The sequence below is a fragment of the Balaenoptera physalus genome (genome assembly GCF_965194825.1).
Source record: "Balaenoptera physalus genome assembly, chromosome: 15".
Lineage (NCBI taxonomy): Eukaryota > Metazoa > Chordata > Mammalia > Artiodactyla > Balaenopteridae > Balaenoptera > Balaenoptera physalus.
Window position 1 is genome coordinate 35961342 of NC_138894.1, and position 12773 is coordinate 35974114.

At 36.2% G+C, this 12773-nt stretch overlaps 1 protein-coding gene across 4 annotated transcripts in view; it reads left to right on the forward strand.

The window, feature by feature from the left end:
* The window catches only part of EXOC6B (exocyst complex component 6B), a 722841-nt gene that overhangs the window by 396685 nt on the left and 313383 nt on the right, over window positions 1-12773 (forward strand). For all 4 annotated transcript variants that reach the window (XM_082426006.1, XM_082426005.1, XM_082426007.1 and 1 more), the window contains one exon: window positions 7438-7549. In XM_082426006.1, coding sequence (XP_082282132.1) covers window positions 7438-7549 — 112 coding nt within the window. The remainder of the gene's footprint in view (window positions 1-7437; window positions 7550-12773) is intronic.

Genomic DNA, 12773 nt, shown 5'->3' on the forward strand with positions numbered 1-12773 from the left:
GTGCACCTCGAAACAATGGTCTCTTGGCTCTTAGGCAAGTCCAGACTTTTTCCCGGACTCCCTCCTGGCTAGCTGTGGTGCACTAGCCCCCTTCAGGCTGTGTTCATGCAGCCAATCCTAGTCCTCTCCTTGGGATCTGACCTCCAAAGCCAGAGCCTCAGCTCCCAGCCCCCACCCATCCCGGCAGGTGAGCAGAGAAGCCTCTCTGTCTGGTGAGTGCTGGTCGGCATCGATACTCTGTGCGGGAATCTCTTTGCTTTGTCCTCTGCACCCTTGTTGCTGTGCTTCCGTGGCTCTGAAGCTTCCCTGCTGCCAGCCCCCGTCTCCGCCAGTGAAGGGGCTTCCTAGTGTGTGGAAACTTTTCCTCCTTCACAGCTCCCTCCCAGAGGTGCAGTTCCCGTCCCTTTTGTCTCTGTTTTTTCTTTTTTCTTTTGCCCTACCCAGGTATGTGGGGAGTTTCTTGCCTTTTGGGAAGTCTGAGGTCTTCTGCCAGCATTCAGTAGGTGTTTTGTAAGAGTTGTTCCACATGTAGATGTATTTCTGATGTATTTGTGGGGAGGAAGGTGATCTCCACGTCTTACTCCCCTGCCATCTTGAAGGTCTCCCCCAGCTATAATTTCGTTAAGTAATCTTTTTCTTTTTCTTTCTTCTTTTTCTGGGATTCCCATAATGTGTATATTTGTTTTTTTAATGGGAATTAATATGTCCCTATGCTTTCTTTACTTATTTTTTCTCTTTGTTCCTCTTTCTGATATCAAATGGCCTGTCTTCTAATTCCCTGATTCTTTCTTCTGCGTGACTTAGTCTACTCTTGAAGCTCTCTGTTGAATTTTTCAGTTCTATCATTGTATACTTCAGCTCCGGGATTTCAGTTTGGTTCTTTTTTATGGTTTCTATATCTTTATTAACCTTCTCTTTTTGTTCGTGCATAGTGTTCCAGATTTAATTTTCTTGTCTTTCTGTGTTTTCTTGCATATTATTGAGCTTAAGATGATATTTCAAATTCTTTGTCAGACAGTTTGTATGTCTCAGTTTCTTTGGGATTCATTACTAGAACATTATTTGTTTTGTTTGGTGGTGTCAGGTGGTTTGTCAAGTCTTTGTGATCCGTGTAGCTTTGTGTTGATGGCTCTGCCTTTGTGCTTGTCTTTGGGGGCATGGAGTTATGTGTCTCCCCCCAGGTCCCTGGGTGGCAGGACTATTCCTATACCATGCCTGAAAGGGTCTGGAGTGAAAACACAGGACCACTTCAGGTTTCACAATTAGAATGACTGATAGATTGCAGCTCTGCAATTGCATTGAGGGATTCATCTGGGGGTGCTTATGGGAATTCCTCCTGGTGCGTTTCTGGGCAAATAGGGTTTCTCTTGGACCATAGGTGGGAGTGGCTGGGGCCAGATTCCAGAGACACTTCAAGATCCACAGTGAGACTGAGGTCAGTGGGCCTATCTCTAGGTGCATATACTAGCGTGTCTCCTGCTGGATCCCTGGGCAGGCAGGACTGCCTCCCATCCATGGCTACAAGGGGCTGGAGCGAGGTCATGGGGGCACTTCAACATCTATGGTCAGATTTGAGGTTGGCGGCCCTACCTCCAGGTGCATGGAAGGGTATGTGGCCCAGCAGGTCCCTGAGTGGACTGGAGTACTCCTGGACTGTGGCTATTTGAACATGGGCTCAAGTTACAGGGATTTTTTTAGTATTTGCAATCAGACTGAGGTTGGAGAACTTGCCTAGGTTCATGGACAGGCATGTCTCTGCCCAGTCATAGGCAGGCAGGGTTGGCAGCTAATAGTGTCTGGAGTTGGGTCATGGAACAATTCAGTGTTTACAGGTGGAACTGAGTTTGGTGGGCCTATTACCCAAGGCACAGGTTGTCATGACTGTTACCGCATCCTTTGGCAAATGGTGATGATGGAAAGGCCAAACAGGCCATGTCCATAGGCAGTCAGGGGCCAGAGTTGGTTCCTGTGTCTGTAGCTAGGACTGTGGTTAGCAAGTATGCCACCTGAATGAGTTTGGGCTTGCCTTCGGAAAGCAACCCTCCTTGGTCTTGGGCTCTGCCGGATTTTACAGTCTTCTTTCTTGAATCCGACGTTCTACAAGAGTACTTTTATCTCTGCTTGGCTGCCAAATTATTGTTGCTGAGAAGGGATATATGTGCAGGACTTCCTGTTCTGCCATTTCTAATGTCACACCTCTATTTTTAATTGCTCTTAAAGAAAATTGCTTGTGTAAAGGAAAAATAGTAACAGTGTCTAGTAAAGGAAAAGTAAATGTAAAAGTAAATGTATGATAATAATAGGACAAATGATATGAGAGAGAAATTTGATTTACTGTTTAAGGTTTTTACATTATACATGAAGTGGTATATTATTTGAAAATATATTATTATGTTCTCTCTCTATATATAGTATAACATATAGCAACCACTGAAAAAATGGTCAATAAAACATGAAACAGGTGAAAGTGAGGATAAAAAGGAATCATAAAAAGAACACTCAATCTAAAAACAGTCAACAAAAGAGTTAAATGGGATATAGAACAGGTGGAACAAACAGAAATCAACTAGCAAGATGGTAAATTTAAATTCAATTACAACAGTGTTCCATGTACACTTGAACAGAATGTGTATTCTGTAGTTGTTGAGTGTTGTATTCTCTGAATGACAGATTAAGTTTGTTAATAGTATTGTACAAATTTTCTGTATCCTTCCCTTTTTAGGTCTACTTTTTCTGTCAATTACTGAGGAGTGTTAAACTATCCAGCTATGATTGTAGATTTGTCTATTTTTTTTTGTGATCTCTCAAGTTTGCTTCATTTATTTTGAATATATCTTTTTAAGTTCATACACAGTTTGATTGTTATATCTTCTTATTGTATTCATCCTTTTAATTTTGTGAAATGTTCCTCTATCTGTGTTAAAAATTAAAATAGTCAGTGTCTTCTTTGCCTAATATTAATATAACCATTACTTTCTTTTATGGTATACGTTTGTCTGTTCTATTACTTATAACCTTTTCTTCTTTTTTTTATCATGTTATTTTCAAATAATTTCAACATTAAGGAAGAATTTCGAAAATGTGATGAACTGAAACCTTTCTCCCAAAATTCTCCAATTTTTGACTTTTTGCCATGTTTGCTTCCTCCCTCTCTCTTTGTCTGTCTCTCTGTATGTATCTGTGTGTGTGTGTGTGTGTGTGTGTGTGTGTGTGTACTATTTTAATCCCTTATGGTTTATGTTAATTTTGATTAACTATTTAAGATGTTGTCTGTTTTCTCCATATAGTTACAATTTTTCCTTTTCTAATAAGTAATATTTGTGTTGAAATATGTTGAGACCATGTATTTATTTTGTTAGTTACCAGATGTCCTTCACTTCTTTCCCTCTTATAGTATTCATTAGTGATTCTTGCCTGAAATCAATTTTTTTCTCTGATAATCATTAATATATGATTTTAACTAATTTATGATTTTTTTATTCCTTTTATATGTATTACTTGGCATTCCATATTAAAGAGTCCTTCCCCATTATCTATCTATATAGCTAGCTAGCTAGCTACCTACCTACCTATCATTTCCTATTATCATATCAGACTCATGGATTCTTTTACTTCATTCAGTTGGGTTATTCCTTTAATGACCTTATTCATTTTGATACTCAAATTGTCCCAGATGTAGCTAGTGTGAGCCACTTCAAGCTGGCTCCTGTGCCTTGTTGATGTGTTCTTATCACTTTGGGGACATTTCCTAACTTAACCACGATATTATTCATTTTTTCAAGGAGCTTAGTTCTTTTTAGTGCTGAGTGGCATATTAACAGTAAGATCTAGCCATGTTCCTTGTATTTAAATGTGTGTCATTTTGAATCAACAAGTACTTGGGTATTGGTTTTTTATTCATTCTGCCTAATTGGAATGTTTATTCCATTACATTAATGTATTTAGTGATTTGGTTGGATTTAAGCCTTTCATCTTGCTGTTGTTTTTCTATTTGTTCCATTCATTTTTGTTTTGCTCTTTTTTTTTCCTGTTTTCCTTCCTTCTTCTCGATTAAGTTTTTTTTAGTATTATGATTTAGTTTCCCTATTGGCTTACTGGAGTATAACTTTTAGTTTTATTTATTATCTGTTTGTCTGTTTGCTTTGGGAATTACAGTGTGTATCCTTATCACAGTTACATGTAATTTAAGAATCTTACAGCAGTATAGTGTAATTTATCTTTTCACTTCCTATTCTGATATTGTTGGTATATACTTACTTAAACACTTGTTTTTAAACACTAAAATATGTTATTGTTTGTGTTTGAACATTTGATAGTATTTTAAAATTCAAGAAAGAAAAGTAGTTCATTATATTTAGCCACATATTTGCTATTTCCAGGCCTTCTCCTTCTTTCTTACAGATCTGTGTTACCCTTTGGTATCATTTTCCTTCAGTGTGAAGAATTTCTTCTAGCTATTCTTTTAGTGTGTATCTGGGGGTTTTAGATTTTCTTAGCTTTTGTTTGTCTAAAAATATTTTTTCATCTGTTTTCAAAAATATATTTTTTAAGATGTAGAATTCTAGGCTGACAGTCCTCCCTTTCCCCACACTTTAAAGATGTTATTCCTCTGTTTGCTTTCATTGTTTCTGTAGAGAAATAAGCCATTATTCTTATTGTTGTTCCTCTAACTGTATTGCCTTTTTTCTCTGGTTGCCTTTAAGATTTTCTCTTTGTCTTTGCATTTTGCAATTTGACTGTGATTTTCCTTTGTGAAGTTTTATTTGCACTAATTGTGTTGGGGTTTTGCTAAACTTCTGAGATCTGTGGGTTGAGATCTTTTATTAGGTTTGGAGATGATGTTGCCAATTTATCCTTAAATATGTCTCTTTTCTCATTTCTTCCTCTTCTGCAATTCCTAGCTACTTGATGTATCATTCAGATTTCATCATTATTTGAGTGAACTGAATGTGAGTCTCAGTTTTTATTAGTTTCAAATTACTTCTGATTTCAATTCTACAAATGCTATGGTAGAAGTCTTTTTGTCTTTAAGACTCTGAAATTCCAAAGCTTTTATCCAGGGGCTTATCTTTTATTTTAACAGGATTTGAGTTGGGCTGGGTTTCAGCTTTAGTTAGTTTTTACTCTCTGTTGGATTGAATTCGAGTAGAGCCTTGGAATCTAAATCCCTTTCAAAATTTGCGAGACTTCTCTCTGATTTCTAGCATTACCCCCACCATTTCTTATGGAACAGAATTCTTATAGGGGAGAGTTGTTGGGTCAGTATATTTATTTTTGTTTGGGGGCTCTTCCAAGATTCCAATCTGTAATAGAAGCCCACACTGTTAAGGGGTTGGATGATTTTTTTTTTGTCCCACCAAAGTCTCTCAGCCTATGAGTATTTCACTCCCTCATCTATGTGTACCCAGATTAGGCAATTGGCCTTAGATATGAAAGTAACTGCTACTCTTTGCTTATCTTTCAAGGACTTTATCCCAGTGTGCAATTTAATTCAGTTTTACATTTTTTGTGTTCATTATACTTAATTAACATTAAAGGAATATACAGCTTCTAGCTTAGATCTAGCTTTCTTGTGCTTTTTAAGGTAGTGACAGTTTTTCTTGATCTTCTACATCATATCCAAGAATGGAACTTCTACTAGATCTTCATAAAGCATAATAGAAATAAGTAATAAGTAGAGATGCCAGGAGAGTGATTCATATCAGGAGCACCAGATTATTTTGGACAGCTGTGTTAATCACTTTTATAGCAACCTGTACTTATTCATAACTCATATTACAATTGATATGATATAATTATGAGTTTAACATATGAATGTAGGAACCATGACTATTTCTTCACCACTGTAATTTCAATATTGCATCAACACAATGCCCAGCACCTTATATATTTTTGGAATGAAGTTTTAAATTCAGTAATAGTTTTTGAAAGGGTAGCAATAGGCCAGAGGTTATTGTTCAATTAAATATATCCTTACATGGACCCTGTAAAAATATTTTGAGGTATCTTTTTTTGTAACTCAATTTCCTAACTGAATTCCTTGCATTCTGTAGTCTTATTTATTTCTAATATTTTTGTCTTCCACATGGTATGACAATGTAGCTAGCCTGTATATTTAGTATTTTAAGATTTTTAATTGAACTATACTAAGCCTCTGATTTTATTCTGTAGAAAGAGAAATCAGAGATAAAATTTGTGACCATTGTTCACAAGCAATAAATTATTGAAAAAGAACTGCTCACAAATCTTTATTTACATTTATTTCTTGATAAAGAAGTATCATTACAATACTAACTTTATTATTGAAGAAATATTTGTCTCAAAAGGGTATCTTTTATAGAAAGCCATCTTGGGTGATGCTTTCAGGGGCTTATGAAGGATGTATAGGTCTAGAATTTCATTTGTTGGTTGCAAGATTGTTGTTTTCTTTTTTAAACTTTGCATATAAAGGTAGCTTTGGAATCATTTTTTTAACGTTTAGTTTCCTTTACTGAATAGAAAATGTCATTATTGATCATTTTTGGAATAGTAAGGGTTATAAAACATTTATGCAGAATTAAACTACTGGTTTAGTTTCAAAGTCAGTGGTTACCAGTGAGGAGAGGGGAGAGAGGAGGGGCAAGATAGCGGCAGAGGATTAAGAAGTACAAACTACTATGTATAAAACAAATAAGTTACAAGGATATATTATATAGTACAGGGAATATAGCCCAATATTTTATAACTTTAAATGGAGTATAATCTTTAAAATTTTTGATTCATTATGTTGTGCACCTGAAAGTTATAAAATCTTGTAAATCAATTTTTTAAAAGTCCAAAAGTAACTATTGGCTTGAAACATTCATTTTGGAATGAGAGCTAAATAGACATTATATGAAAGATGATGACATAGGAGCAGAGATATCTTTTTTTTTTATTTTTAGGGACCTTTATCAGCTAATTGTGCAGAAAGTCTACAAAGAGATCAGGTTGAAAAATTATAAATATTAACTGCGAAGGAACTTGAATGTATGGGAGTAATAATGGTTTCAGAATGCAGAATCATGTTAGAGAACTCTGTCCTGAGATGCAGTATAGCATAGTGTTTAAATGCTGTAGTCCTTAGAGCTACACTGCCTGTATTAAAATCCTTTTTTGCTATCTACTCACTGTGTGACCTTCAGCAAGTTACTAAACTTCTCTTTACCTTCATTTCCTCATCTGTAAAGTAGAGATAATACTAAAACTAATTCATATGGTTATTATGAAGGTTAACTGAATTTTTATACATTAAAATACTTGGAATCTAATTTCTGATATACAATAAATGTTATTTCTTGTTGCCATTATTATTATTATCATTATTATTATTATTACTATGAGTACCACTGGCACCTTGTTTGTTTGCAAAATAATTTTCCTACCTGGTATGATTGACTCTTGACATTTCCTTTTCAGTTCAACTGAAGTTGATGACATGATTCGTAAATCTACAAACCTGTTGCTAACTAGGACTCTGAGCAGCTCTCTGCAGAATGTCATTAAAAGGAAGAATATTGGACTTACTGAGGTAAAGCTGCCCTTATTGGAGGCAGCCAAGGCAATTTGTGAGCAGATGTCCTAAGCTCTGGGGCTTGTGTGTGAATTAATTATAATTTTCTATGTGCTCTATCATGTTCTTTCTGATGGACTCATGGTGAAAGTGCAAAATAAATTCCTTGTGTTTTTCATTCAGTGCCTTGGAGAAATCCATTATTTTTTGGAAAAGTCACTTTTTTTCTCTCTCTCATTGTCTTCTCTAGTTTAACTGGTTTGAGGTTGTTGGGTTAAATTTGTATTATTTGCCATTCATTACGTAAAAAAATTGTTAGTTGGAGAATAGAGTCAATGTCAGTGTCCTATTTAAAATAATGGCAGTTCAAATACAACATACAGCATGAAATCACATTTTGCCTATATAAGTCATTGATGCCAGGGATAATGGCATTCATAGTCACTGGTTAGTGTTAGATTTTGTTTTTGAGATACATCACATGTATGAGTGGTAAATTACTCTTTATTAGCATGTAAGTCTGGGGATTTGGGATTGAGGAAATGTGAGAGAAAGGCAGTCGTTACATTTCTGTGGAAGCTTACACAATCTCACAAAGGGTGGAGGGTTATTGTACATAGGTTGAGAACAGTATCTTGGCAAACTGAAGATTTGACGCATTGGCGTAAGTCCTAAAATTTAGAAAGATGCGACATTTCCCTTCTCTTAGAAACCCAGGTTTGTATGGGAGCCTCAACCTCCCATTTTATGGAAATTAGAGTGCCAGGTGTGAGAGAGCTTGGAGGAATTTTCTTCACAGGTGAAGGGAAGGGCTGTTGGTCATCTGTTTTTAGAGGTGGTATAGTTTCAAAGTCAGTTGGTCTAGGAAAAATTGACATTTTCAGATATACATTATCAAGGATGAACGTCAGTAAGTGGTTAAAAATACTGACCCATAGATAAGTACAGCTGGAAGCCAGGTGAACATCTATTTCTGATTTTGGAATGATTGTTTCTTTCCCTGTGTTAAGATTTAAAAACACTGTTATTATAATTTACAAATACTGTATTATAATGTGGGACATTGGCAGTGATTGAATTCTACTTATAACCAACTTTTTTTTTTACAATTTAAAGTCACATTCAACATTATTTGGACAATCTCCTCATTTTGCAGAGCTTCGTTTCTCTTGCCTGGTATAGAAATATTAGGCATTGCCATTATGTGTCTGATAATAGGCTAACTTCTTTTGTAATCAGGAATGCTACAGAAAAGCAAAGTTGGATTGAAAATTTGGAAGTCCTTATGCTTTTGTAGATTATTCTGTTCTCCTTTTCTGAATCCCAAGTAGGACAGAAACTTATTTTGTGAACTACCTCTACATTAAAACTCTTGATATAATTCTTCTTGGGCCATTTGATTTATCAATCTCTTAAAAGCCATTTTATTTAATTAATTTATTTGTATTGAAGTATAGTTGATTTACAATATTGTGTTAGTTTCAGGTGTACAAAAATAAATCCATTTTAAACAAGTAGCATAGCAGGAACATGGTGTGATAGAAACAGCTTTGGACACAGAAGACTCTGGAATTTAGTTGTGACTATGCCATTGATTTACTGTAGCATCTTAAAAGAAGACCTAACTCCTCAGTTCTTCAGTTTTCCTGACTCCATTGTCCATTTCAAAGGCACTGTACAGATCAAGTAACAATAGGAAGAAGCAGTAGGAGCTTATCAAGAAGTACTGTGTCATAGTTCTTGACATCATTTCAGTGAATGCTAAATGTTATTCCTAAGTCATTGGATCTTTTTCGGCAAAAATACTTTTGTTATCAAAATCTTTACATATGAATGAAGGAACATCCACACATGTTTATTTATTTTGGCTATGATGGTGGTGTGTACCTGTATAGACACATACAAAACCAGTGATTTTTTTCATCACCAACCAGTAAATCTTTGACTAACTATATTATTCACCTTTTATGAAAGGGAGGACATTATATCCTTCTTTATAGGTAACTAAAGTGATTTCACATCTGGAATCATCATCAGTAATAGGTAGCGTTTGTGGAACAATTTATATTCTTCAGTGTCCATTCACAGATAATCATCTTATTTATTACAATAACATTTGAAGCAGGCTGGGCATGTGTTATTATTCCCATTTTATAGAAGGTGTAATTAAAGTTCAAGGAGAATGCCCAAGCTAGCAAAATGATAGAAATGAGACCTAAGTTCAGGTTATTTTTTTCCCCAAACTTACCCACTTTTACTATAGTGTACTACTTTCCATATTGATTTAATTATTCCATCATAACAAAGATAGAGATTTTTACAGGCGGTCCATAGTAACATGGAAATTGTTCTAGTTAGAGGTGATTTTGTAAAAGGAGCAGATATCCACTCAAATGATAAAAGTATTATAAGCACTCAAAACTCACAGAATCCTATTTCTGGTTACCAGGTAAACAATTCTTTTAGTATTTAAAAGTTTGTATAAGCTAATATCTTTCTGCCTGTCTTGATTTGAGGTTATATGGTATCTTATCTCTTATTTTTTCTGTCCATATGCTCTATTCTTTTATCTCTTTCCCTCTATATACTGGCTTTCATGCTTTTCTCATGGCTTCCTTCCCCATGTTAAGCCAACTCTACATTACCTTTCAGTTCTAGCACCTACTGTAACTTGAATGCCTTGTATTCTCAGACCCTAAGTGATGATCTCTAGTTCAGTCAGCAGACACAGCTGTTTTCCTAGGGCTGCTTCTTCCAGGTCTGTGAGAAGAAGGTCAGTCAAGAGTCTATGTTCTAAAGCAGACTTCCCAGGTTCCAGTTCTGGTTCTCCCCTTAATAAATGTGTTCTTGGGCAGATTGCTTGGCTTTATGTGTAAAATGGGGACAATAGTAGCATGTATTTCATAGGATTGTTGTGAAGATTAAATGAACATGTAAAGTGCTTAGAATAGTGCCTGGTTCATTGCAAATACTCAGTGCATATTGCCTGTTACTAAGAAAGAGGTCTGGGCAGGTAAACAGTGGTTGTTAGGGCTAGTATAGAAATGGAGTTTTTCAAGTAAGAGAAGTCAGAAGATTAGAACAAGATGTCCTGTTAATTAACTTTACAATATTTATTGAGTGCCTACTATGTGACAGGTACTGATCTAAGTCTTAAGAATAAATAAGTAAACAACAAGAACATCAACAAAAGAGATTCTTGCTTATATTCTAGTGGCAGAAAACAGGTAATAAATGGTACAGAAAATAAATAAGTAAATCATCTAGTATGATGAAAGGTTGTGAATGCTATGGAGAAAGAGAAAGAACCTGGGTTAAGGAAATCAGCAGTCTGGTGGAGGTTCAAGGTTGGTCTTATTAAAAAGAGCAACATCTTGACAGTAAGTTATTACTGAAGGGGAAAGAGCATTCTTGACAGAAGTTAGAACTAGAGCAAAGGTCTGAAGGTAGTTAAGTTATTGGCAAGTTTAGGGAATAATAAGGAAGCTGGGGTAGCTGGAATAAAGTGAGTAAGGGGAAGAGAAACAGTAGATTAGATCAGAGAGGTACCAGGGGTTCATGGTAGGCCATTATAAAGAGTTTGGCTTTTATTTTGTATGAAATGGGAGCCATGGCAGGATTTTGATTAGTGGCATCATCTGACATATTCAAAAAGGATCACATTGACTATGGTATTGAGAATAAACTGTAGGGTATAAGCAGGGAGACCAGTTAGGAAGCTATGACAGTAATCCAGCAAGAGTTGATGGAAACTTGGGTGATAGAGGTGGTGACAAGTGGTCCTATTTGGACTGTAGAGCCAGCATAGTTTCTTGATGGTTAAAAGTAAAGGAAGCAAGAAAGTGAGGAATTGAAGATAACCCCTCAATTTTTTTTATCTGATCAACTAGAAGGCTGCATATACCATGTGCTATGATGGCAAAAACTTCAATTAGAGCTAAATTTGGGGTGGAGGAAGATTGGGAATTTGGTTTTGGACATATTCAATTTGTAGTATTTATTAGACATACAGTTTGAGATACTGAGTTAACAGTTGTATATATGGGTTTAGAGTTTGAGAAGGCGGTTCGGCCAGGAGATAAAAAGTTGGGAGCATAAAAATGATATTTATAACCACCTGACTGGATAATATTGCTAAGGGAATTTGTAAAGGTGGAGAAAAGGGTAAAGAATTGAACCCTTGGGGGACTTCCCTGGTGGTCCAGTGGTTAAGAATCCGCCTTCCAATGCAGGGGATGTGGGTTCAATTCCTGTGGTCGTGGAACTAAGATCCCACATGCTGCAGGGCAACTGAGCCTGCACACCACAACTAGAGAGCCTGCACACCTCAACTAATGAGCCCACGCGCTCTGGAGCCTGCACGCCACAACTAGAGAGAAGCCTGCGTGCTGCAATGAAAGATCCTGCATGCTGCAACTAAGACCCAATGCAGACAAAAATAAATAAATAAATTTTTTTTTTTTTTAAAGAATTGAACCCTTGGGCTCTTTCATATTAAGAAGCCAGGGGAAAAGAGGAACCTGGAATGGAGTTGGGAAGGAGCTACTAGAGAAGTAAGAAACAGCAACAACAACAACAAAAAATAAAAACAGAAACATGAGAGTATGGTGTCCTGGAAGCCAGGTGAAGAAAGTATATCAAGAAGGAAGGAGTGGACAATTATGATAAATATTGGGGATACATCAAGTAAACTGAAGATTAAGAATTACCATTGGACTTAGCAACTTGGAGTAAGATGATGACCTTGATAAGAGCATTTTTAATAGAATGATGGTAGGAAACTCCTGATGGAGTAGGTTTAAAAGAGAATGAGTCCTACACAGAAGAATTTCAAACAATTTACATGGATATTAGCCCTTCCAGGGTTGGAGCTTAGCTTCCCACCCCTTGTGTGTATGTTGATCTTAGTGACTTACTTCCCAAAAGCAGAGTGTGGAAGGAGGGAAAAAGTTACTTTACAGTGAAGAAACCTGACAAACACTATTTCAGTCAGGTGATCAAGGTTAACATCATCAGTGATAAGCTGTGTTGATGGCATGTACCTTTGATATGATGTGATGAGAAGGCATTTCACCTCTGTGGTCTTCCTTGCAAACCCATGCCCTTAGTCTAACCAAGAGAAAAACGTTAAACAAACCCAAATTGAAGGACATTCTACAAAATACCTAACCAGTACTCCTCAAAACTTCATGGTCATCATAAACAAGCAAAGTGTGAGAAACTGTCACAGACCAGAGGAGGC